Genomic DNA, 26,908 nt, shown 5'->3' with positions numbered 1-26,908 from the left:
CTTCAATTTTACTGATAGTAATTGTTTTACTTAATTCAAACTAACATTATTTACAAGATTTCATTTAAAACAAAGAAAAAACAAAAGGCTATAATGTTACACCATGTTTCCCAAAATGTGTTGTCTTTCCTAAAATACATCTTCTCTTAAACTGGGTGTTTCTGATGTCAGTTGAAATGTTTACTGGTTTCTTCAAGAAAAAGGCATAAAAAAGAAGGCAGGAGAAATATGCTTGTTAACAGTTTATTGTGAATCATTTAAGTAGAAAAATATTACATACAATCTCCTCTCTTACAGGTCATGGTATGCTGCACCACAATACTAAATTACAACAACTTTGTGAAAATGCAGATGTACTGAAAATGCTTTTGTCCCCAATCCCCTTATAAAAGCATTATACACTTTTTATCATTTCACTACAATAAACAGTAAAAAAGTATAGTTAGAAAACTTTGTATTCACGAAATCACAGCCATAATGACAGCCTTAGCGAACAGGCAGTCACGTAACAGGAATATGACTTTTGGTATGATTCAAATTTTAAAATTAAATATCCAATAAAATATAGGAATCTTGAACATGTCACAAGTCAATGTGCCAACTACAGAAATACTCCATTCACAATTACATTAAAGCGAAAAGTGAGAAATATTTTTATCTTTGATTAAACAACTGTCAAATATACAAATCTGAATTTCCATTTCTCATAAGAATAGATAATACATCATTAAATGATGCCCATTCTCTATCCATCAAGCAACCATCTCCTTGAAAGAAATTCAAAGACAAGATGTCTCCTGTAACAATTGTCTGACATGACGCATCCTTCATGAATGGCTTTGAATACATAATTACTGCTGGGTCAATGTCAACTGCACTAACGTTCTGTGCTGAAAGAAGATCCTGTAAGGATGTAGAGCTTATTTCAGGACTCTTCTCTGCTGTAGCCTTTGAAGCAGTGTGCTGATTTGATGATGAACTGGATGCTGTCCTCTCACTGAAAATGTCAGAAGTCACATGGGAATATGACCTCGAGCTTGTGGGCACTGTGTTATCTGTAACTGAAAATAGGTAATTAATACAATGCTTCATAAAGTCTTAATATTTAACTATTTCTAACATATTCTCCTCAGCTACATTGTAAATGTATTTAATTGTAATTTGTTTCAACAATAACAACAAATCTATCATACACTATTAACCAGCCATAGTATCCAGTTGGTACCCACTCTTACCCACATCAAAATTTATCATACTCTTACGTAGGGCTTTGATTATTCACTCCCATCCACAACTATAGACCAAGATAAAGATTAAAGCTGCCCACAACCCAATCAATGCGAAATCCCAGATAACCCCTAAGCCTTCCTTACTCCTTAAGAAGATTGCACCCCACATGTAATTTCCTTGTGGAAAATTTATATTGGATAGACAAATATACTCGCCATGCGGAAGACAAAACACACACAGAAGTTTAGGAAATGTGCGAGCTTTCAGTGCCACTGGCTACTACTAGCAGAAGGGTTTGAGAGGAAGGATGAGGGCTGAAGAAAAAGGAGTAGCGAGGTTTAGGAAATGGGAGAGTTACAGTAAAGTTGCCGAGACCCACGAGTCAGGGGAGACTTACTGGACAGAATGAAAAGTAAAGACTGATTTCTGAGGATTCCTACACATCAGATTTGAAAACTAGAAAATAAAATATATAGGAAACTAAAAGGGAGCAAAGAAAGGAATAGTTACTGAAAATAAATTCTGAAACTGAAATTAATGTAAATTGAGGCCCGGTGGGTGGTGAGAACCAGTGACATCTTGCAACACCAATTTGCACCTGTGGAGTTCTGAGAAACTCTTGTCAGGAGGGAAAATAAAGATGACTCCATCATTAACCTGCTGGTGGACAACAGATCTACCACTAATGGTACTTGAGAGAAAGTAAAGGAGAGTCCACACGACAACATTATTATCCTCCTGCCAGACAAAAGATCTACCACTGTGTTACTTGATTGACAGGAACACACAAGCTACACCAGCGAAGACACTTCTATCTACAGCATCTGGCATCAAGGTCCCATCACTATGATGCGAACTTACTTTCTGTTCCACCTTAAAACCACAGGTCCCTCACAAGGACTAACATCTCAATTCATGGAACTTCTTATCACCCCGTTCCTCCCAAAACAATGCGCTCCCACCTTTTACTATCTTTGTAAGCTCCACAAGCCCAATCACCATGGTAATCCCATAGTTACTGGCTTCACAGCACCCAGTGAACACACGTCTGCCTGCAACCTATAGTACAAAGGCTCCCCTTCTATATTCAAGACAACCATTTCAAAGATGATGTGAAATCTGTGTCCATCCCACTCTCATCACATTTTGCATGTCATCACTGACGCCACCTTCCTCAGTACCAACATCCCCTTGTACATTGTCTTTCTCTTGCTGAACATTACCTCCACCAGTGCCCATCTGATTCCAAACCTATGGTGTCCTTCCTACTGACCTTAATCAACTTTATACTTACGAACAACTACTTTAGCTTTGAGGGGCAGACATACAAACAGATTACGTGCACAGCCATGGAAACAAGGAAGGCTCCACTCCTCCTTATGCCAACCTTTTCACGAGTTGCTTAGAGGGGGCTTTCCTGGAACCCTTAAGCCTTCAGCCATTGATTTGGTTTAGATACTTTGGTGACATCTTTGCAAAATGGACTCAAAGTGAGGCTGGCCTGTTAAAATTCACATGGTTCTATTCCAAATCCCATGCCAATTTCCTTGACACTGACCTCAACCTCACCAAGGGTCAGCTAAACACTTCTTTTCACATTAAAGCTAATAACAACAGCACTTACATTTTTGCAGTTGCCACCTTTTCCATGTCAAATGTTTCCTCCCATATAACCCTGGCATTCGAGGCAAACATATTTGTTCGAAACCAGACACTCTACAGCAATACACCACCCTTCTCACCTCAGCCTTTACAGCAGGTTATTACCCCGGCGGCCTTATTCAAAAGCATATTTCCTCAGCTATCACATCCAGTTCTAATAGTGATGATCCCAAAACAAAAAAGAAAGAGAAAGGAAGGAAGAAAGAAGAAAGAAGCAACTCAGGAGAACATCTCTTTTCACTCAGTACTGTCATGACATCAAATATATCAATCAGTTATTTTAACAAGGATATGACTTCCTAAAATCAAGCCCTGAAATGACATCCATTCTGTCTGATCTTTTTTACAGCACATCAAGAATAGCTCTTTCTCCACCCCCCCCCCCACCCCCCCCCCAAAAAAACCTCTCTAATATCCTGGTCAGGCACTAAGCTGCTCCTGTACCCATTTCCCTACTCAATTGCTCCTACCCCTGTGATCCTTCCAACTGTAAGACTTGCACTATGCACCCTCCTGCCACAACCTACACAAGTCCTGTGAAATGACACACGGTGTACCAGCTGTTACATAAATATTGCTCGGCCTTTTACATTAGTATGACTACCACGAAGTCACTGCGAGCATAGACAGATAGTGTATACTGGCAACATACACTGCCCTGTTGCAGAACATGCTGTACATTCTACAACTCAAAAGTCCTGACCTTTGTGCCTGCTTTACAACATGGACCATCTGGAATTTCTTCCCTAAAACCAGTTTCTTAAAACACAAGTGGGAACTGACATTACAACATGTCTTCGTTCCTGCCACTCCCCTGGCCTTAATTTACATTTACTTCTTCAGTCTCATTTCTTTTCAGTAACTATTCTTTTCTTTGCTCTCTTTAGCTTTCTATGTGTTTTATTTCCCGACCTAGGCCTACCTATTTTTCCTCACCTCCTTCCCACTACCTGTCTACACATTCAACACACTTACCTTTCCGCTCTTAACTCGTCACAATGTTTTGGCAGTAATCTCTTTCTTGCTTATTACCCTATCATCCTTCTCAAAGCTTCCTTTTCGAAGCTCTCAGGTTCACAAATCCAGTCCCCAGAAATCCATCTTTCATTCTCATCCCATCCAGTAAGTCTCCCCTGACCTGGGTTCCAAAGCAACTTTTTTGAATTCTTACTATTTCATAAACCTCACCAGTCCTTTTCCTTCATCCCTCTTCCTTCACCTTCAATCTTTCTACCAGGAGAAGGGGCCATTTGCTTCAAAAGCTGGCACATTTCCTTCACTTTTTTGTTCGTTTTCTCCTGCTGCTGCTGCTGCTGGAGAATAGATTTTTTTGTCTATCCAGTTATATTACAGACAACTGATGTCATACAATCCAAACCATCTCTAACAACAATCCAGTTGCTGCTTCAACATCTGTTCCATTAGAAAAACCCTCCCCCCACCACCACCACCACCACCACCACTTCTGTCGTCGATATCTCACTGTTGGGATACAGGATCCTTTACAAGCTATTAATAGTAAACTGAATAAATCATTCCACTCAGTTTAGCGTCTGTAAGTACTGCAGTCAATGTATTTGATAAAAGGTTGAGAGAGAAGTAATACTAAAGAAAGTGAGAACAGAATACACTTAACCACATACAAAAAAAGAAACACAAGAAATCCTCATGTACCCTTATTCCATTTGTATTACTGTGAATGGAATGGTAATGCTTTTACAATTTCCACTTGCAATGTTTAATTTATAAATTTCAGGTGTATTATGGTATTTTAGAGTTGTAGCATTGTGTTTTAGTACCTGAATAGTTTAAAATCGCCTAGTCTACTGCTGTCGAGCAGTGTGTCAGCAATTCGCAAGTAGCAGCATTACTGCATTTACTAGGCAATCTTATTTTAATAACTGTTTAAATTTTGTGTCCAATTGTTTGTGCTCTCTGTAGATTAGTTCAGACGTTCTTTGCACAACAGTATTTAGCATGGATAGGGACTGCGACTGCTGTGTTCAGATGCGGGCTGAGTTTGCATCCCTTCGTTCCCAGCTTCAGGCAATGTTGGCTTCGGTCACACAGCTTGATGCTGTTGCCAATGGGCATCACATTCCGAAGGGCTGGAATGGAAGGACTCACCAGTTTGTCTGACAAACCGGTTTCAGGCTCTGTCTCTGGCTGATACTGATCTTCGGCCGGACAAGGCTGCTTGTCCAGTTCCAGAGGTTGCCCCTCAGTCTGCAAGATCCAGGTGGTCGCAGAGGGTGGGCTTACTGGTAGTTGGGAGCTCCAACATCAGGCGTATAATGGGGCCCCTTAGGAATATGGCAGCAAGAGAGGGGAAGAAAACCAATGTGCACTCTGTGTGCATACTGGGGGGAGTCATTCCAGAGGTGAAAAGGGTCCTTCCGGATGCCATGAAGAGTACAGGGTGCACCCATCTGCAGGTGGTTTTTCATGTCGGCACCAATGACGTGTGTTGCTATGGATTGGAGGAAATCCTCTCTGGCTTCTGGAAGCTATCCGATTTGGTGAAGACTGCCAGTCTCACTAGAGGGATGAAAGCAGAATTCACCCTGTGCAGCATTGTCAACAGGACTGACTGTGGACCTTTGGTACAGAGCTGAGTGGAGGGCCTGAATCAGAGGCTGAAACAGTTCTGCAGCCCACACAGTCGCAAATTCCTCGACTTGCATCATAGGGTGGTGAGGTTTCAGGTTCCACTGGATAGGTCAGGAGTCCACTACACACAGCAGGGGGCTACATGGGTAGCAGGGGTTGCGTAGAATGGACTGGGCAGGTTTTTAGGTTAGATGGCCTCAGGCAAGTACAGAAAGGGCAACAGTCTCAAAGTGTGCGGGGCAAAGTCATGACATGTGGGGACCAAGCAGCAATCGGTATTGTAATTGTAAATTGTCGAAGCTGCATTAGTAAAGCACCGGAACTTCAAGTGCTGATAGAAAGCACCGAAGCTGAAATCGTTATAGGAATGGAAAGCTGGCTGAAGCCAGAGAGAAATTCTGGGTTAATAATTGGCTCCTTTTACTGAACTCCCGGCCCAGCAGCATTAGTGGAAGAACAACTGAGAGAAAAGCTGGAATACAGTTCACATAAATTTTCTCAGCATGTTATAGTCTTAGGTGGAGATTTCAATTTACCAGATATAGACTGGGACACTCAGATGTTTAGGACGGGTGGTAGGGACAGAGCATCGAGTGACATTATACTGAGTGCACTATCCGAAAACTACCTCGAGCAATTAAACAGAGAACTGACTCGCGGAGACAACATCTTGGACCTACTGATACAAACAGACCCGAACTTTTCGACTGTAAAAGCGCAGAACAAGCAATCGATGATCATAAGGCCGTTGCTGCATCCCTGAATATGGAAGTAAATAGGAATTTAAAAAAGGGAGGAAGGTTTATTTGTTTAGCAAGAGTAATAGAAGGCAGATTTCAGAGCACCAAACAGATCAAAACGAAAATTTCTGTTCCGACACTGACAATGTTGAGCATTTATGGAAAAAGTTCAAGGCAATCGTAAAATGCGTTTTAGACAGCTACGTGCCAAGTAAAACAGTGAGGGACAGGAAAAACCCACCGTGGTACAACAACAAAGTTAGGAAACTACTGTGAAAGCAAATAAAGCTTCACTCCAAGTTTAAACGCAGTCAAAACCTCTCTGACAAACCGAAGCTAAACGATGTCAAAGTTAGCGTAAGGATGACTATGCGTGAAGCGTTCAGTGAATTCGAAAGTAAAATTCTATGTACCAACTTGACAGAAAATCCTAGGAAGTTTTGGTCTTACGCTAAATCAGTAAGTGGCTCGAATTAGCATATCCACACACTCTAGGATGATGACGGCATTGAAACAGAGGATGACATGTGTGAAGCTGAAATACTAAACCCCTTTCTCCAAAACTGTTTCACAGAGGAAGACCGCACTGCAGTTCCTTCTCTAAATCCTCACACAAACGAGAGAATGGCTGACATCGAAATAAGTGTCCAAGGAATAGAAAAGCAAATGAAATCACTCAACAGAGGAAAGTCCACTAGACCTGAAGGGATACAAATTCGTTCTACACAGGGAATGCGAAAGAGCTTGCCCCCCTTCTAACAGCCATGCACCGCAAGTCTCTAGTGGAAAGGAAGGTTCCAAATGATTGGAAAAGAGCACAGGTAGTCCCAGTCTTCAAGAAGGGTCGTCAAGCAGATGCTCAAAACTATAGACCTATATCTCTGACTTCTATCTGTTATAGGATTTTAGAAAATGTTTTTGCTTACGTATCACGTCGTTTCTGGAAACCTGGAATCTCCTCTGTAGGAATCAACATGGATTCCAGAAACAGCAATTGTGTGAGACGCGCCTCGCTTTATTTGTTCATGAGACCCAGAAAATATTAGATACAGGCTCCCAGGTAGATGCCATTTTCCTTGACTTCTGGAAGACGTTCGATACAGTTCCGCACTGTTGCATGATAAACAAAGTAAGAGCCTACGAAATATCAGACCAGTTGTGTTCTGTTTGCTAAAATTTCTTCAATCCAGCCACACATCTACAGCTACATCACTACTCTGCAATTCACATTTAAGTGCTTCGCAGAGGGTTCATCGAACCACAATCGTTCTATCTCTCTACTATTCCACTCTCGAACAGCGAGCGGGAAAAACGAACACCTAAACCTTTCTGTTCGAGCTCTGATTTCTCTTATTTTATTTTGATGATCATTCCTACCTATGTAGGTTGGGCTCAACAAAATATTTTCGCATTCGGAAGAGAAAGTTGGTGACTGAAATTTCGTAAAAAGGTCTCGCCGCGACGAAAAACGTCTATGCTGTAATGACTTCCATCCCAACTCTTGTATCATATCTGCCACACTCTCTCCCCTATAACGTGATAATACAAAACGATCTGCCCTTTTTTGCACCCTTTCGATGTCCTCCGTCAATCCCACCTGGTAAGGATCCCACAACGCGCAGCAATATTCTAACAGAGGACGAACGAGTGTAGTGTAAGCTGTCTCTTTAGTGGACTTGTTGCATCTTCTAAGTGTCCTGCCAATGAAACACAACCTTTGGCTTGCCTTCCCCACAATATTATCTACGTGGTCTTTCCAACTGAAGTTCGTAATTTTAACACCCAGGTACTTAGTTGAATTGACAGCCTTGAGAATTGTACTATTTATCGAGTAATCGAATTCCAACGGATTTCTTTTGGAACTCATGTGGATCATCTCACACTTTTCGTTATTTAGCGTCAACTGCCACCTGACACACCATACAGCAATCTTTTCTAAATCGCTTTGCAACTGATACTGGTCTTCGGATGACCTTACTAGACGGTAAATTGCAGCATGATCTGCGAACAATCTAAGAGAACTGCTCAGATTGTCACCCAGGTCATTTATATAGATCAGGAACAGCAGATGTCCCAGGACGCTTCCCTGGGGAACACCTGATATCACTTCAGTTTTACTCGATGATTTGCCATCTATTACTACGAACTGCGACCTTCCTGACAGGAAATCACGAATCCAGTCGCACAACTGAGACGATACCCCATAGCTCCGCAGCTTGATTAGAAGTCGCTTGTGAGGAACGGTGTCAAAGGCTTTCCGGAAATCTAGAAATACGGAATCAACTTGAGATCCCCTGTCGATAGCAGCCATTACTTCGTGCGAATAAAGAGCTAGCTGCGTTGCACAAGAGCGATGTTTTCTGAAGCCATGCTGATTACGTGTCAATAGATCGTTCCCTTCGAGGTGATTCATAATGTTTGAATACAGTATATGCTCCAAAACCGTACTGTAAACCGACGTCAATGATATAGGTCTGTAGTTAAATGGATTACTCCTACTACCCTTCTTGAACACTGGTGCGACCTGCGCAATTTTCCAATCTGTAGGTACAGATCTATCGGTGAGCGAGCGGTTGCATATGAGTGCTAAGTAGGGAGCTATAGTATCAGCGTAATCTGAAAGGAACCTAATCGGTATACAATCTGGACCTGAAGACTTGCCCGTATCAAGGTATTTAGTTGAATCTGCAGCTTTTAGATTTTACTGATTTATCATCTAAACGAAGTTTAATGGATTCCTTTTAGCACTGATGTGGATGACCACACAGTTTTCATTATTTAGGGCCAATTGCAAATCTGTTGCGGAGCCCTATGTTCAACTATGAGTGCTGAATGGTGCAGTCCAAAGCACTTGTGGCTGCACGAACAATGTACTATGTCAAAGATCCGCCACAGAGTGCTGCTTATCCTACTGTACAGAACACGCACGTCTCAGACCTTCAACTTCTGTAAGAAGGTATAGACGTTCAATACTGTCACTTACTCACCGCTTCATCATCCTTAAGCACCTTCCTTAGATTCACATGACAGAAGTGAGCCAACAGACAACCAGCTTCGCCATTTGAGATGTTTGTTTCCAGGCACCGAACATAACAATCTGCGTTTTATTAAACTCACTTATGTCAGGGAATTTCCCCAATTGCAGCTCATGATGTCACTATACTGATTCCCTATGTGTGTACGCTCCACTTACAGACCTTCCACACTGCATTATGTGCCTGTAATACCACTAGGTGGCATTGAATCTTGCAGTGGGCAGTGGTCATAATGTTTTGGCTCATCAGTGAAATGATACGGTGAAATACCCTGAAGACTTCCAAGAAGACTCCAATAATCCCAAAGCCACAAAGGACAGGTGATGACAGATGTGAATTTTGCTGAACAGTCAGTTCTGAAACTCATGGTTGCACAATACTGACAAGGATTATTTACATAAGAATGGCAGGACTGGTAGAAACAAATCTTGGGGTAGATAAATTTATGCTTGGGAGAAATTTAGGAACATTTGAGGCAACACTAACCCCTTTGATACACCCTGAAATATAGACTGAAGGAGGAAGGCAGGAAGGAACATTAGGGTTAAGGTTCCAACAATATTGAAGTCAGAGGCAGAGCACATGCTCAGAATGTTTCAGGGATGGGTGAGGGTAACAGATGTGCCCTTTCAAAGGAACCATCCTGACATCTGCCTGGAGAGATTTAGGAAAATAATGGAAAAGTATATCTGGATGGTGACATATGGATTTGAACCATCGTCCTCCCGAATTCAAGTCCAGTGTGGTAATCACTGACACCTCGCTCAGACTGAAGAACGACAAACCTATGTTTACAGCATTTGCAGATTTAGAGAATGCTTTTGACAACACTGACTGGAAAACCCTTTGAAATTCTCGAGGTAGCAGGGGTAAAATACAGGAAGTGAAAAGCTTGCAAATTACATTTTAATTCTATCCAAGATGCAAACAAGCTGGAACATTACATGAATAGAATGGATAGCATCTTGGGAAGACTGTACGATGGCTTTCAATATTAATAAAACCAGGGGAATGGGGCTTAATCACACTTTGCTGAGGGAATTAGACTAGGAAATCAGAAAGTTGGTTGATACTAACTAATATATAATAATTCAAGAATAAAGAAATACAAGTCACTTAGGAACAAAATTAATAGGAAGGGCACAGAAGATAAGCGGAAATAGCCCAATGAAAAATGTGAAGAAATTGAAGAAGAGATCATTGTTGTAAGGACTGACTCCACATGCAGAAAAGTCCAAACAACCACCAGTGAAATTAAAAGCAAGGGTGGTAACATTAAAGAGTGCAATGGGAATTCTGCTATTAAATGCAGAGGAGAGAGCAGATAGTTGAAAAGAGTACATTGAAGGCCTTGTGTCATGAGACAAAAGAAGAAACAGGAGTCAACAGAAAAGGCAAAGGGGATCCAGTATTAAAATCAGAATTTAGAAGAGGTTTGGATGACTTGACACAAAGTAATACAGAAGGAGTAAATGATATTTCATCAGAATTTATACATCACAGGGGAAGGTGGCAACAAAATGATTATTCAAGTTAGTTTGTAATACCTATGATGACTAGTGACATACCATCAGACTTCCGGAAAAATACCATTCACACTACTACTAAGATAGCATAGACAGAAGCAGAAATAGCCGAATGAAAAATGTTGCATCGTCAGGTGGCTTGCGGAGTATGGATGTAGATGTAGATGTGCAGAAAGTATCACACTAACAGCTTAACAGCCCACACATCCAAGTTGTTGGCAAAAATAATATACAGAAGATTGGAAAAGAAAATTCAGAATCTGTTAGATGACTATCGATGTAACTCTAGGAAAGGTAAAGATAACACAGAGGCAGTCCTGATACTGCGACTGATAATGGAAGCAAGACTGACGAAAAATCAAAAAACATTCATAGGATTTGTAGACCTCATAAGGAGTTCGACAATGTAAAATGGTGCAAGTTATTTGAAATTCTGAGAAAAATCAGGTAAGTTACAGAGAAAGACACTTAATATACAATACGCACTAAAATCAGTAGGGATTAATAAGACTGGAAAACCCAGAACAAAGTATTTGATCTGTAGAATCGCAAGGAAAGGAAGATATGGAAAACATTCAAGGAGAGAGGACAGATGACAGTATATTTTAAGGCATCATCAGGAAATAACTTCCATGCTATTAGAGAGAGCTGTAGAAGGTAAAGACTGCACAGGAAGAGAGATTGAAATACATAAATTCATCCAGCAGTTAACTGAGGACATTGAGTGCAAGTTCTACTCTTAGATGAAGAGATTGGCACAGGAGATGAATTCCGTAGTGGGACACATTATATTTGGGGGGGGGGGGGGGGGGGGGGAAGATCCTGTATTTAGTTACTACTGGATCTCTAAATCCCAATCATGGTGAAGAGCAAATTTATTGCCCCAGAAGTGAAGTACTATTATAAACAGTTAATATAAAGAAAACTGAAGATTCATTATTATCATTATTGTTAAAAATTTCCAAAACATGAAGTATTAACAGGGTTCTAGACATGAGGAATGCAGAAAGGCAGATTGTGTCCATATATAACCAGAGGTTAGAGTAACTGGTGCATTTTGAACACTCTTGTTTTATTCGTTGAAAGATACACTATCCTGGCCAAAAAATTCTCCATGTAATAAAAACTACAGGATTCGACAGCCATATAAAAATGACACTGCGTGCAACAGGCTCACTGCCAATTCTGAAAGAAGGTACAGATATATTAACGGCATATGAGGAAGCTGTATATCTATCTAAATCTCATGAGGAAGAAGTTACATCGGCATCAGCATGTGAAACCATCACTAGTAACATCATCATCAGTAGTACCAGCAGCAGTTCGGGAAGATTAACATCTATCAGTATCACACGCAGTAGAGTAAACACCAGCAGCAGCTCTTCTGACAGCTGTACCCGTGAAAAAAGCATCAGGAACAGGAAGCCCACACAGAAGGGCCAAATATTTGGTATCCAGAAGTTGGAAAAAAAAATTGAGCCACAAATTCTATATAAAAAAAAACGCAGCAAAAGCTCCAATTTGCATCTAAAAAGTGAGAAGCATTTAAAGCATTATTAGGTGGTGAAGTACCCAATATTTTCATACAAACAGAGAATGGTTTACAGAAGAGTGAATTAAAGATTTTTCCATCTAATGGGACACAAAAATGTCGCGTACTATTGCAGAACTAAACATACAAGTGGGAGAGTAGCAATCCATGTTGCCAATTATGTAGGGGACTATACTCCACAACAGATCCCAAACATTCTGCTTTAAAGTAGCAGCAGTAAAAATAAACTTCTTGGGGGGGGGGGGGAGAATGCATTATAGTAATTTTAGTAGTGATATGTCAATCACCAACCTCAACTGGTAGTTGATATACAGCAGTACAAAATCATTAAGAAATACACTTTTGTCATAATAGCATATAAATATAGATATGCTGAAAGACAGTTGCTAAACAATAAGTTTTCATGACATTACGATAACATACAATGTCCAGTTTCATGTGAAAATCCAGTAAGATGTGTAGGAACATCAGGCAGATTAACAGACCATATATAACTACAGTTATAAATAACATTCAGTTGTGAATACAGTTGTTTCAGACCAGTTTCTAAAAACAACAAACTGTGTGATGATATAACTGATGAGGACAACATACTGGCTGAATGGTTGGGTATGAGTAAGCTTATCTAACAACAAACTTGATAATTTGAGTAGCTTACAAATTTTGTTAAAAGAAGAAAAATAGGGTGACATTTATGTAGCAGACAATGTGCGAACGAGCTGGAAATCTGAAATATTAAGACACCATATTAAGGTACTAGCGCATCTTCAAGTACACAGAATTATTTTTTTGTAAACCAAACACGAAATATATCAGAATGGAATTTTTTTTTTTTTTAAAAAAAAAGAAAAGGGAAATAAAGTCACTGTCCCTTACAAAAATTACCAGATAGGTAAAGACCATACCAGCCTTGAGGCTTACATATGTGCAAGAAGAAAGCATATACTACAATGTTGAGAATAGCGAAGGCCATCAATCAAAAAGTAAAAATACAAACTACTTCTATCTATGAAACTGCCTGAAATTATACAAATGAAAACTGACAAGAGTCACATGTCTTAAGAGATACAAATATAATACTGATAAAGGAATTATACACCCCACCAATTGAAAATAACTGTTTAGTACACTGACCTATGTTTCGGCACCTCTTAAAAGTGTCTTCATCAGAAAGAAATTTTGAGAAATCATAAAATTAAATTGTGGTCAGAATTTAGAGCAGCTATGCTCAAGTCAAAAATAAAACAAAACATTTTCTAGCCTTGAGACATATGCCTAGCTAGGACAACATACTGATGTTACTAGCTAGGCACATGTGACAAGGCTGGAATGTGTTATTTTATTTTTGACTTGAGCATAGCTGCTATAAATTCTGACCATTGTGAGAAAGCAGTGTAATTTTACTGGTTCTCGAAATTTCATTACGATGAAGACACCCTTAGTAGGTGCCGAATAGGTCACTTGTACCAAGCAGTTATTTGCAACCAGCTGGCTGTATAATTATTATGTTTGAAAATTATATACAGTTGCTGCTGAGAAACAGCCATGTTTAAAACCATACTGACAAAGGAGTAGAAAGAAGAGACAGATCCAAACAAGTGTGTAATAGCATCAATCAGCATCATATAACTGTAGCAGAGAAACTGCAGCAACAAACCCGAGCAGCACCGAAGGTCATGGAAAGCACCAAACGGGAAGCTGAGGTTTTATACTTACTCCCTACAGACCAAGTTTCAAAAATAACTGCCACACTAAAAAATAGAAAAGGAGGGGTCATGGTTGGCATAACCACACAAAATGGTGAAACACTTGGGTCAACAGTTTGCCCACTTCTCAGCTTTGGCCTTTTAGGCACTTGTGCTGCGTTACATCACAACTGTGTTTGTAGAGAGGGTGTTTCGAGTGATGGTGCACTCTAGTGTGGAATGTTTCTGTTTCTACATTGACTGTGAGTAATGTTTGTGTGGCACTGGACTGAATGCTGTGTTTTGGATGTTTGTTTTTGTTATTTTGTCAGTGAACTATTTTTATGTTGTTAGTTACTGGCTTCTGTTTTACCCACCAGGATAGCCAAGAGCGCTAACGCACTGCTACCTGGACTCGGGTGGGCACGCCGCAGCCATGGATCGAATCCGCCCGGCGGATTAACGATGGTGGCCAGTGTGCCGGCCAGCCTGGATGTGGTTTTTAGGCGGTTTCCCACATCCTACTAGGTGAATACCGTGCTGGTCCCCACATCCCACCTCAGTTACACGACTCTCAAACATTTAAAACACATTCACACTGTTTACACTAGCTGGGGTACACTAATTCCGTCCCGGGGGGTACGGGGGCGGCAGCAGGAAGGGCATCCGGCCACCCCTTAACCGTGCCAAATCCATACACAACGCTGCCGACCCTGCATCCAATTCAGCATAAAGGCAGTAGCGAAAGACGAAGTTACTGGCTTATGTTTTGTTTGTGGTTTCGAAATTATTAGTTTGTTATGTTATTACCTGACAGTTATTTCATTTACTAGGTTGTCTGCTGGTTGCTACCATGGGGGACCATGTGGCATCTACAATTAAATTTCTCTAATTGTGTGTGTGTGGGGGGGGGGGGGGGGGGCACATGTGCATGCACGTGTCCACATTTATTTGTTACTTGACTGGGTTGCAACTTTTTTTTTTTTTTTTACTTATTTTTGGCCTTTATTGTAAGAACAGTTGTGAATTTTCTCATGTTTGTAATTTCCTTTCAGAGGTGTGTATCGAAATTTGTGTTGGAGTAATTTTTTTATGTTTTTTTTTGGAATGCATATGTAGCTGAAGTTTATATTTAGTAGTTTACAGTGGTGGGCATCATTGTAGTTATTTAGGTCTCATTACATTTTGATAGTATGTTTTGCTAGATATGGGTTGGTGGTATCATGGGCTTTGAGCTGTACAACTAAAGCAAAATTTGCGATGTCAGGTTTAAGCTGTGTGTGGGTTCTTGGATCCCTGACTGTGTGATCTACATAGATGACGTGAAATTTGTGATATCTGTTTTTATGATTGTGAGGGAGGATGGTAGGGGGTCTCCTATTATCATCATCTTTGTTTGAGCTATATACAGATCAAATTAAATATTCAATTACAATTGTGTGTTTTGTTTCATTTATTCTCAGGGATTTCATGTACGCATTTTCGTTTTGTGTTAGTTTTGGAATGACAACATTATTCTTATGGTAATATATTTAGTTTGTCCCACTGGGAAACCCAATTGTCGCAATTATCCTGTTAGTTTCATTTTATTGGTCGAGTGAAATATTTCACATGTTGCTAAAGTTTGTTTGAGGGCATTATGAGCTATCTTGTGACTGCCATCTTGAATATGCTTGAAACATGGGTGGCCATCGTGTTGAAAAGCAGGCAGATGTGAACGGACGATATGTCAGTGCCAGCATTTAAAGGAGTGGATAAAGGAGATCCAGAAACTGTGAACCTGTAAGTATTGACTGTTCTGTCTGAAATAGCAGAAATAGTGATTAAAGACAGGCCGATAAACTTCACAGAGAAACAAATCTTAAATCAAGCACAACATGGGTTCAGAAAAGGGAGACTCACAAAGATTGCAATGGTAAAAATCATTCATATAGTTGAGGCCTTGACTGAAGGAAGGTAAGTATCCAGTAAAAACAAACTTATGCGAAGTTTTTGGTTGTGTCTGTCATACAATTCTTCTTGAGAAACTACACTGCTATGGCAGAAGAGGAAAGGCTGTGAATGTTATAAAATCCTTATTTGAAAACAGGCAGCAGTGAGCTAAAATAGAACATAAATCCATAAATACAAAGAAAAATGTCTGGAGTAACTTAGAGGTCAGTACTAACACTTTTGCTCTTTGTCTTGTATACAAGTGACATGGCCACTGCAGTAAATAAAGAAGTTATTATGTTTGCCAACAACAATTTTATTAGTATGTAGTGATTCAGTAAAGAATTTGGAAAGGAGAACTAGTGAGAACATGCAAATGGTAAAGATATTTTAGAGAAAACAATTTATTAACAACAAGAAATAACATGTAGCAGGACTACATTTTAAACAAACAGAGTTATCAGATAAGAGGATTTTACTTTGAGCATTGGGGATGCAGACATAGAAGTAGCAAAATGTAATAGATTTTCTGAGGATACACAAGGACAAATTTCGGACACTGGAAAATCACACTGATAAGATCAAAATTATGCAAAAATACATTCTTGGAAATTGAAAATTTGTGGTAAGCTCCTATGGAACCAAACTGCTGACATCATTGGTCCATAGGCTGACAAACTACTTTAACTTATGCTAAGGACAACACACACACACCCATACCAGAAGGAGAACTTGAACCTGCAATCGGGGGGATTTGCCCGAACCATGGCAAGGAGCCTCAGACCGCCTGGCTACCTCACACAGCAATACATCCTTCCTGAAGAAAATGTCTTCTACAGCGGATACAGATACTCTGCTAAAAAGTACTACGTACTTATCTTCTGATGCAAACTGTACTGTATACTGATATGGGAAGCAGGAACATAGATAATTTTAAACTTTCATAAGAAATCTATCCAATGCATAGAGAACCTAACACTACGAAAACTATGCAAAAACAATATAAAGTATTAAAATTGTAACTTTACCAAGCGTGCACATATAAGAAACAATACTTCTATTGGTGACCAGTACAAAAGTAAAGCAGTCATCAATCCAATAAGTGCTTTACGACGTGCAATCCTGTTTGAGATGGTATGCCTAGCCACAGTGCAACTCAGCATTGTTCACATCAACAAACACTGTCAGAAGTGAAAGAATTGCTAAGTGAGAGATAATAATCCTAGGACTGCTCTGGTATCCAACCCCAGCAGCACCTCTTAAGAGATTTTTGTGACAAAGCAATAACTACAAAAATTAGCATACCTGTCACAAATGGCTGAAAATGACAGGGAACCTAGAACTTCAGAAGCTTATACTAGAGAGGCGCAGTTAAGCATACATAGTATAAAGCAACTGAGCATCTTTCAAAGGAAACTAACATTTTTAAGGTACGTCAAATGTGAGAGGCAAATTCATAAAGCAAAGGTAAATTTAAAATTGGAAACTGACTAAGAGACTGCTTCATGTGGAAACTAACTTCGCGAGGAGGGAAAAAATTAATACCAAGTATAGTTCTAAAAATATGGATGACAAGAATGTCTAGAAAAAATATGGATGACAAGAATGTCTAGACCAAGTGGAAAAACTTTGTCTGATGCTACATATTAGACTAAATACGATTTTTAAAATGTATAAGTACTTTCCTGCAGTAAGGTATAAAATGCAACTTTGCCCGTTTTCCTGATACCTGCAAAAACTGTGTGTAAATTAATGCAGGTTCTTGGTGTTTATCATTACTAAGTATTACTACAATATTAATCATTTTGCATCAGTTGTAAATTTTTTAGCCATTGTGTTTATTCAGTATACAATCTGGCAACCTGACATATCTATACACACAAGTAAACTAGGCTAAACTATTCGCGCTCCAACATATATAGAGCGTTTAATGTTCGGGTAATATTTTCTATACAGAATATGAGAAACATTCACAAAAAGTACAAAAACTATCTGTATCTAATTTAAAGAAAATACATTAAAAATTACTTCTGGTGTCGACGTCTATCACAGGACGTGGAGCCGTCTGAACCAACGAAGGTAAAGGTCGCAGACGTTCATCTTCCTCATCATAAGAAGACACTGATGATTCGTAGTCTGTTTCATCCATTTTCTCTTGTGACTTAAGCCTGTTCACAAAACAAATCACGTATTGCAACACTAAATCAATCCCTACCACAATGAACGGATAATTTTGTTGTTCCTCATAACCCACACGCGACACCAGCGATAATAACTCACATTCCATTTATCAAACGGACAGGTTAGCCAACTCTATCCATTCCTGTGACAAACGCTGCGTCTAAATTACATCAAATCTTCCTAAGTTATTAAAATTATTAGAATGATATGAGAAACAAGATTATACAAATAATTTGAATCCATATTTATAATTTGTTTGATAATAAGATATATTGTAAAATATAAATCAGCTCTGGCTTTTCAAAGATAAACAGTAATTAATAAAAGTTATTTAGTAAATGTAACAAAACAATATATGCTGTACAATTTTATATCTCAATGCAGAAATCCGTTGTCAAACTATAAAAGGTGATCAGCGACTAAAGGAATATCGTTGTTTACGTTTGTCAGATCGGTTGGCAACGTTGGCTGTGTATTTTGGTATGGAATCAGTTGCAGAAGTGTTGTCAGTCGTGTGCGTAGTGGTTACAGCGTGACTTTGTGGAAGCTTAGAAGCACGCGTTGTGTGGCATTTGTTGCTGCTAATAGTAAACATTGTTGTTAATTGAAATACATCGGGTGATTGTTAATAGATCCTTCGAGAAAACAGTGATATTTCCAGCAGTCTTGTGATTTTCGTCTTGAACTGCAAGTAAAAGTTCTCATACTAAATATTGGCCACACCACAGCAGATCAAATTCTGTGCATTATAAATCACCGAAAATTTGACGTATCGTGTTTTTAAGGTTATGTTCTGACAATTTAGTGGGTTTTGTTCACCATGGTTGAGATGGCAGGTGTTGGCTACGGCCGGTCAGGAGTATTAGAGACGCATGTTAGGGGACAGTGGTACCGCGTATTTGTGACATTGGAAGACGATTATCTCAGCATTAGCCTAGACGAGAGCTACGAAAATTCAACTACTTTAAATGGAAGTCTAAATAACAATAACAACAACAATAATATTGATAACACTGGCGGCTTGTTAGATGCAGTTGATGTCCCAGAGGCTGTAGCTAACCAGAAGAGACTTGTTAGAGTAGTGAAATCGGATAACAATGGACTAGGAATTTCTATAAAAGGCGGAAAAGAAAATAAAATGCCCATCTTGATCTCAAAAATATTTAAAGGCATGGCCGCCGATCAGACAGAACAACTGTACGTAGGAGACGCGATTCTCTCAGTAAATGGAGAAGATCTGCGGGAAGCCACTCACGATGAGGCAGTGAAGGCACTGAAACGAGCAGGGAAAGTTGTGGAGCTTGAAGGTGAGTTCTACATCTGTCATGTGTAAAATGTTTGCATTACTTGCGTGATTTGGCACATATCTTTCTATAACATAAGTATCGAAACATTATAATTACGTGTGTTATTTGTCCTGGTCCACAAGTAAGAATGTCACACTTGTCTCAAACTAATAGTATTCATATACCAATCGCATTCTGCAGCTGGAGCGTACCTGTAATGATATGCTTTCGGAATTTGCACTGTACAATATTCGTCGTATGCATAGATTACAACTTCCCTAAATATGCGTCAAGTAGAAGCCTGTCTTAAGGACGCTTCGTGCTAGCATAATCTAGTAGTTTCGTACAAATGACTCTGAGGTGCAGAAGTCTTAAAAAATATTACACAAATTCAGCGTTTGTAATGAGTTAAGAACTGTTGCTGCTTTGAACCAAGTAAGGTACGATTAATGCAGTGGGATATAAAAATTTATTACAGTTTTTTCCTCATCATTACTTTGTTTACAGTCGCGCATTTTTCTGCCAAAAATAAAATGTCTCAAGAATGTCAAATTGGGATGTGCAGTGAGTTTGCAACGGAAGAAATTAACTTATTTGATAGTGGCGTGTATAACGGTATCTTATTTTAATAGTACTTTTTTATACTGTTAGACAATTTCAAAGAAGCAGTTGTGTAACCTAAAGTAGAAAAGTTTTATTACTGTTTTTGCATTAAGAAATTATTTCATCATGCAAGCTACTTCACTTTCATGTTAATAGTTTTTAAACAAGTTGAAATTTCACTCAAATATAGCCTATCGTTAAATGAAGATATAGAAAGAATTGCAGTTGGGAGCGAACTTGGTAACTGTAGAAAGCATCAATCGGATTTACTGTAAGGTGAAACTGCAGAGTCATTAAAAATAGGGTTAATAGTAGACTCCCACTAAAACATGTGGCATAAAAAGCTGTTGGATATGTTCAAGTGTTTGATATCCCTTGCCGTTTCCCGCAAAGTCTGTCCGTAACGCCGTAGACTGCGCTATACCTGATTTGACAGTCGAACGCTTCGTTATTGTTGTGCACCACTCATAGATATCGCCAATAATGGGAGACATCAAGAGGAAGTGGTCCATGGACACAGAAGAATTATAACCTAGAAACGTCCGGTACCCACCTTTAACAATCTTGAGTGAATTTACGAAACGTTGTTGTGAACTACTTAGTTTCTAAGCAGGCGGTATCTGCAAGCTTAACACCAAAAATATTTGTGATTGTTAAGTGTTTATTTTGCATGATGGAACTGACCGTTCCCTTATTGGTTCAGAAGAGGTTTAGGATAAACAAGCACAGCAATCATCTTGATGGCCCGCGTTTTTGTCAGTAAATTCCAATGACCCAGGATGAACTCCTTGACAATGAAAAACACCCTACCCCGTAACACTACCTCCCCTGTACTTCAGTGTTGGTAACACACATGATGGCAGGCAACGTTCTCCACTCTTTCGCCATACCCAAACCCATCCATCGTATTGCAACAGAGTATAGCGTGCTTCATCATTCCAAGTCAATCGTTTCTAATCATCCACTGTCCAGTGGCATCACTCTTTGCACCACCTCAACCGTCACTTAGAACTGATTACAGACATGTGTGGCTTGTGAGGAGCTGTTTGACCAGGTTTCCCCATTCTCTTAACTCCCTACAAATAGCTACTGTGGTAGCTGAACTGCTGATAGCACTTTGGAACTGGCGAGTGATTCCTTCAGCAGATCTCGTGCATATTTTACGACCACACTTCCCAGTGCTCGATGGTCCCTGTCCGTCAGGTACATGAGGTCTGGATTCAGCTGTGGTTGTTCCTTCGGGTTTTCGCTTCACAATCGCACCACGAACAGTTGACTTGGGCTGCTTTAGAAGATTTGAAATGTCCCTGATGGATGTGTCACTCAGTTGACATCCAATGACTAGTCCGCATTCGAAGTCAATGAGCCATCATGGCTGATTCATTCTTAAGTCGAGACAAGTCGCATAAGGGGAGCAACAAAAATGTGCATTTCCGGTACCGGGAATCGAACCCGGGCCTCCTGGGTGAGAGCCAGGTATCCTAGCAACTTTATTTTCTTTTTTAAAAAAATCTCATTTTGTTCGTTTTCGTTCGTAGCAACTGCTCGGGGCGGACGTCGCAAGACACCCGTTTCAGTTCGTGGTTGATCCATTAACTGTTTCTTTTATTACAGAGGGCAGCTAACCCTCTGACCGAACACGCTGCATAGTAACTAGACCACACTGGATAACGACGCCAGTGCCCCTCCGGCGAACGTAGCAACCACCCACCGTTAACTGAAGATAACTGTAAAAACTCCACACTCTCACGTTATAGAATCTAATTACAATACGATACCCCCCCTCCCCGGTCTCCTGTTACAATGAGTGAGTTCGCCTCTCGTGATAGTCTTGAATTTCACATTTCGTGGGGGTGTACAATCTTCTGATCAGGTACTGCATCTTGGAATCTTTTGCTTGTCACGCTGTTCACCGGAAATTATGCCGATTACTTTTAAGGGCGACGGTTTCAGCACTGTTCCGCAATTGCGATAGATGTTTGTTTATTAAATTTGTTCCATTTATATATTTGTCCAAAGACCATTTAGTACAGTAGTACCAGTCATATCAGTACCACACAGAAATAATACACTGAAGAGCCAAAGAAACTGTTACACCTACCTAATATCGCATAGACAACGCGCGAGCAAGCAGAAGTGCCGCAACACGACGTGGTATGGACTCGACTAATGTCTGAAGTAGTGTGGAGAGAACTGACTCCATTAATCCTACAGAGCTGTCCATACATCCGTAAGAGTACGAGGCAGTGGAGATCTACTCTGACCAGCCTGTTGCAAGGCATCCCATACATACTCAGTAATGTTCATGTCTGGGGAGTTTGCTGGCCAGCGGAAGAGTTTAAACTCAGAATAGTGTTCCTGGAGCCACACTGTAGCAAATCTGGACGTGTGGGGTGTCGCATTGTCGTGCTGCAATATCTCGCACAACTGACACAAATGGAAGCGAGTGATCAGACGAGATGCTACGTACATGTCACGTTGTATCTAGGCGTATCAAGGGCCCCAGATCACTCCAACTATCATTACATAGCCTCCACCAGCTTGAACAGTCCCCTGCTGACACTCAGGGTCCATGGATTCATGAGGTTGTCTCCATACCCCTACAATTTGAAACGACACTAACCAACGAGGTACCTTATTTACAGTCATCAACAGTCCAATGTCGATGCTGGCTGGCCCAGGAGAGGCGTAAAGCTTTGTCGTTCAGTCATCAAGGAAACACGAGTGGGCCTTCGGCTACGAAAGCCCACATCAGTGATGTTTCATTGAATGGTTCGCACGCTGCCACTTGTTCATGGCCCACCACTGAAATCTGCGGCAATTCGTGGAAGGGCTGCACATATGTCACGTTGAGCGATTCTCTTCAGTCGTCGTTGGTCCCGTACATAAAGTTTTTTTTTTTTTTTTCTGGCCGCAGATGATGTCGGAGATTCGAAGATTTACCGGATACGTGATATTAACGACACACTCGTGAAATCGTCGTAGGGGGGAAAATCCCCACTTCATCGCTGCCTCGGAGATGCTGTGTCCCGCCACTCGTGCACCGCCTATAACACCACGTTCTAACTCAAATCTTGATAGCAGCAGTAACCGATCTGACGACTGCACCAGACACTTGTCTTATATAGGCGTTGACGACCGCAACGCCATATTCTGCCTGTTTACATATATCTGTAATTGAATATGCATGCCTATACCAGTTTCTTTGGCGCTTTAGTGAATATACATAAAAACATTACCACAATAGGATTGGATAAGGTGAGAATAGAACAGAAGATCGCCTATGACCTAATCAAAATGTTGAAGTGTGTGTGAAAATCTTACGGGACTTAACTGCTAAGGTCATCAGTCCCTAAGCTTACACACTACTTAATCTAAATTATCCTAAGGACAAACACACACACACACACACACCCATGCCCGGGACCAGCCGCACAGTCCGTGACTGCAGCGCCTTAGACCGTGGCCTAATCAAAGGAACATCGCAGAATTCATCTTAGCAATAAGGGAAACCATGGAAAACCCAAGTCAGAATGACCGGATGGGGAATAAAGACTGGAGTAGCCACCTCGTTCGGTACATGAATAGAAGGGCAATCACAAAATACATCGTCTTCATTGTGAATGTAACATGCACAATATGTTAATTAATGGACATTGAATTTTGTAAACAAAAACAGTACTGAAAAAGCGAAAACACTCGAACACATTACATAACACTGCAGAAAAGTACAAAATGAACAATATGTGAATCAGCGACGTAGGTCAAACAAGCTTTGATGTAAAAAATCCCTCAAAACATATCAACAAAACACAAGAGCTCATACAGCACCGCTAAAAGGTAAAACGCAAGAGTACACGAAAACCTGCCGACACTATAACCATCACGACGATGTTAGCACCAGATTCTTTCTCAGTAGAGGTGTGTTGCACGGTGTCTGAAACAGAGGAATCAAAAACCCAACAGCAGAAATATTCTTTGCAAAGAAAACCACAAAATCTATAGTACATCAGTTAAAAGAATCAGAGAACCCAAAAATGAATAAGGACCTAGTAATCCTACAAGCTAACATATTCATTTACATCGTAAAACCACGTATCAACTAGAATTTATTTTAACTCTGGCCTAAAAGGATTTTCCGTCTCCAAACTCTTAGCAGCGCATTTTCTGGAGACTAGAAATCTACTCTGTAGGAATCAGCCTGGGTTTCGAAAAAAACGGTCGTGTGAAACCCAGCTCGCGCTATTCGTCCACGAGACTCAGAGGGCCTTAGACACGGGTTCACAGGTAGATGCCGTGTTTCTTGACTTCCGCAAGGCGTTTGACACAGTTCCCCACAGTCGTTTAATGAACAAAGTAAGAGCATACGGACTATCAGATCAATTGTGTGATTGGATTGAGGAGTTCCTAGATAAAAGAACGCAGCATGTCATTCTCAATGGAGAGAAGTCTTCCGAAGTAAGAGTGATTTCAGATGTGCCGCAGGGGAGTGTCATAGGACCGTTGCTATTCACAATATACATAAATGACCTGGTGGATGACATCGGAAGTTCACTGAGGCTTTTTGCAGATGATGCTGTGGTGTATCGAGAGGTTGCAACAATGGAAAATTGTACTGAAATGCAGGAGGATCTGCAGCGAATTGACGCATGGTGCACGGAATGGCAATTGAATCTTAATGTAGACAAGTGTAATGTGATGCGAATACATAGAAAAATAGGTCCCTTATCATTTAGCTACAAAATAGCAGGTCAGCAACTGGAAGCAGTTAATTCCATAAATTATTTGGGAGTACTCATTAGGAGTGATTTTAAATTGAATGATCATATAAAGTTGATCGTCGGTAAAGCAGATGCCAGACTGAGATTCATTGGAAGAATCCTAAGGAAATGCAATCCGACAACAAAGGAAGTAGGTTACAGTACGCTTGTTCGCCCAATGCTTGAATACTACTCAGCAGTGTGGGATCCGCACCAGGTAGGGTTGATAGAAGAGATACAGAAGATCCAACGGAGAGCAGCGCGCTTCGTTACAGGATCATTTAGTAATTGCGAAAGCGTTACGGAGATGATAGATAAACTCCAGTGGAAGACTCTGCAGGAGAGACGCTCAGTAGCTCGGTACGGGCTTTTGTTAAAGTTTCGAGAACATACCTTCACCGAAGAGTCAAGCAGTATATTGCTCCCTCCTACGTATATCTTGCGAAGAGACCATGATGATAGAATCAGAGAGATTAGAGCCCACACAGAAGCATACCGACAATCCTTCTTTCCATGTACAATACGAGACTGGAATAGAAGGGAGAACCGATAGAGGTACTCAGGGTACCCTCCGCCACACACCGTCAGGTGGCTTGCGGAGTATGGATGTAGATGTAGATGTAGATAAAGAATGGCACCAAAGTGAGTAGCATGTCTTTGAGTGTGGTTAGTTCTAACTCGTTCTGTGTGGAGGAACCCTCAGTTGCAAGTATTTTAACGATGGTAATCGGAGTTGGTTTGCAGATCACAAGATCTATCCTCCCTTGTCATCAAATACACATTTGTGTGTGTCAGTGAGTCTTGACCAAATGCATCTCGTATCGTATCAAATCACTGAACGATACTTCATGAATAAGAGAACAACAATATATCAACAAGTCAAACATAAAATAACTATTATATAAAGTAGCATACGTATTGTAATGATTATACAATGTTATTTTCGTATATTAGCAGAATGCAATTTTCATTCCGCTAATGTGCGAACATGAGCTTGTATAATCAGTGCAATATGTACGGTGTTTTATATAATAGTTATTTTATGCTTGACTTGCTGCTTATATACTATTGTTCTCATGTTCATGAAATACCGTTCTATGATACGATAAAGATGCATTTGGTCAAGAAATGTAGTGAAGATGATCTGATGATGGCAACGTAGTTTGCTGAAAGCGGTCATCACAATAAAGGTTGTACAACAGTGATCTTGGCTCACTGAATCTGTTCTTCTATTTCTGGATAGGGACCTTCTTAACATGAACAAATAAACCCACTGATGATGGTGTAATATCACCGAAACATTTATGGCTAAAGAGAGAAAAAACAAATTATATTTTGTTAAAGGCAGGTTCTTCAAGTCATATTTAATGATAAAGCAAAAACTAAAATAATGAACTTTCCTAAAGAAGAACCACCTCAAGATGAATGGGGTAAGAGATTTTCCATGGACTCCCTAAACGGCACCAGATGAAAACCAGAATGTTTGCTACAAGAGCAGACCAATCTCTTCCCCTGGCCTTGGGCAGCTTTGTTAGTGGTTCATCCATAATGATTTTCAACCCTTTTTCGGAAGGTGCATAAAGGTCTATCTGGTCTTCAGCTGTTTCATCAACATTCCATCATTTTCAGTTGCTGCCTTTGACATATGACGAGTGTCTAGTTTCCATAATACACTGCTGTGCAAAACGTAACGATGAAAGTAACTTTCGCATGATGTATGTGAAAATAACGGATCTGTGGTGTCACAAAATTTAGGTACTTCATCCGAAACAATACCTCATCGAATATTGATTGGGCAAGAGCCGAACGTGTTCAACTACTAAGACTAACGAAACCCTGATCTGTCTCCTCTAATTTCTTGCAAACGAAAGTTTTAAAGTAACTCAAACACTAAACACACTGGGCAAATAGTGGTTAGCTATGGTTGCTAATGTAAAGGCGGACAATGAACAACTGGGGAACACAAAATGATCGGCACGAGAATTGGTGCAAAAAAACACATATCCATCAGCAATGCAAGCAAATGAAATTAAAGACAATAATTTCAGTCTCACTCGATTTGCTGATGATGCTTTGAAACAAGTTATATTCGTACAACTTCCTCTG

The 26,908-nt window shown here is 40.2% G+C and overlaps 2 protein-coding genes across 3 annotated transcripts in view; one reads left to right on the top strand and one right to left on the bottom strand.

Moving 5' to 3' along the window:
• Positions 1–227: 227 nt before the first annotated feature.
• On the bottom strand, positions 228–18,258 carry LOC126354534 (uncharacterized). The gene is made up of 2 exons (XM_050004265.1): positions 18,001–18,258; positions 228–1,061 (listed from the first exon to the last, which is right to left on the bottom strand). Exons 1-2 carry the CDS (start codon positions 18,119–18,121, stop codon positions 676–678), a joined length of 507 nt encoding a protein of 168 aa, XP_049860222.1. The 5' UTR covers positions 18,122–18,258; the 3' UTR covers positions 228–675.
• Positions 18,259–18,582: 324 nt separating this feature from the next.
• The window catches only part of LOC126354533 (beta-1-syntrophin), an 879,981-nt gene continuing 871,655 nt past the window's right edge, over positions 18,583–26,908 (top strand). The window contains exon 1 of one of the 2 annotated variants that reach the window (XM_050004264.1): positions 18,583–19,460. In XM_050004264.1, coding sequence (XP_049860221.1) covers positions 18,974–19,460 — 487 coding nt within the window. In that variant the 5' untranslated portion in view covers positions 18,583–18,973. The remainder of the gene's footprint in view (positions 19,461–26,908) is intronic. The other variant, XM_050004263.1, reaches the window with a different exon arrangement.

This window comes from Schistocerca gregaria, chromosome 3, assembly GCF_023897955.1.
Source record: "Schistocerca gregaria isolate iqSchGreg1 chromosome 3, iqSchGreg1.2, whole genome shotgun sequence".
NCBI lineage: Eukaryota > Metazoa > Arthropoda > Insecta > Orthoptera > Acrididae > Schistocerca > Schistocerca gregaria.
This window is presented reverse-complemented; position numbering and strand designations above follow the sequence as displayed.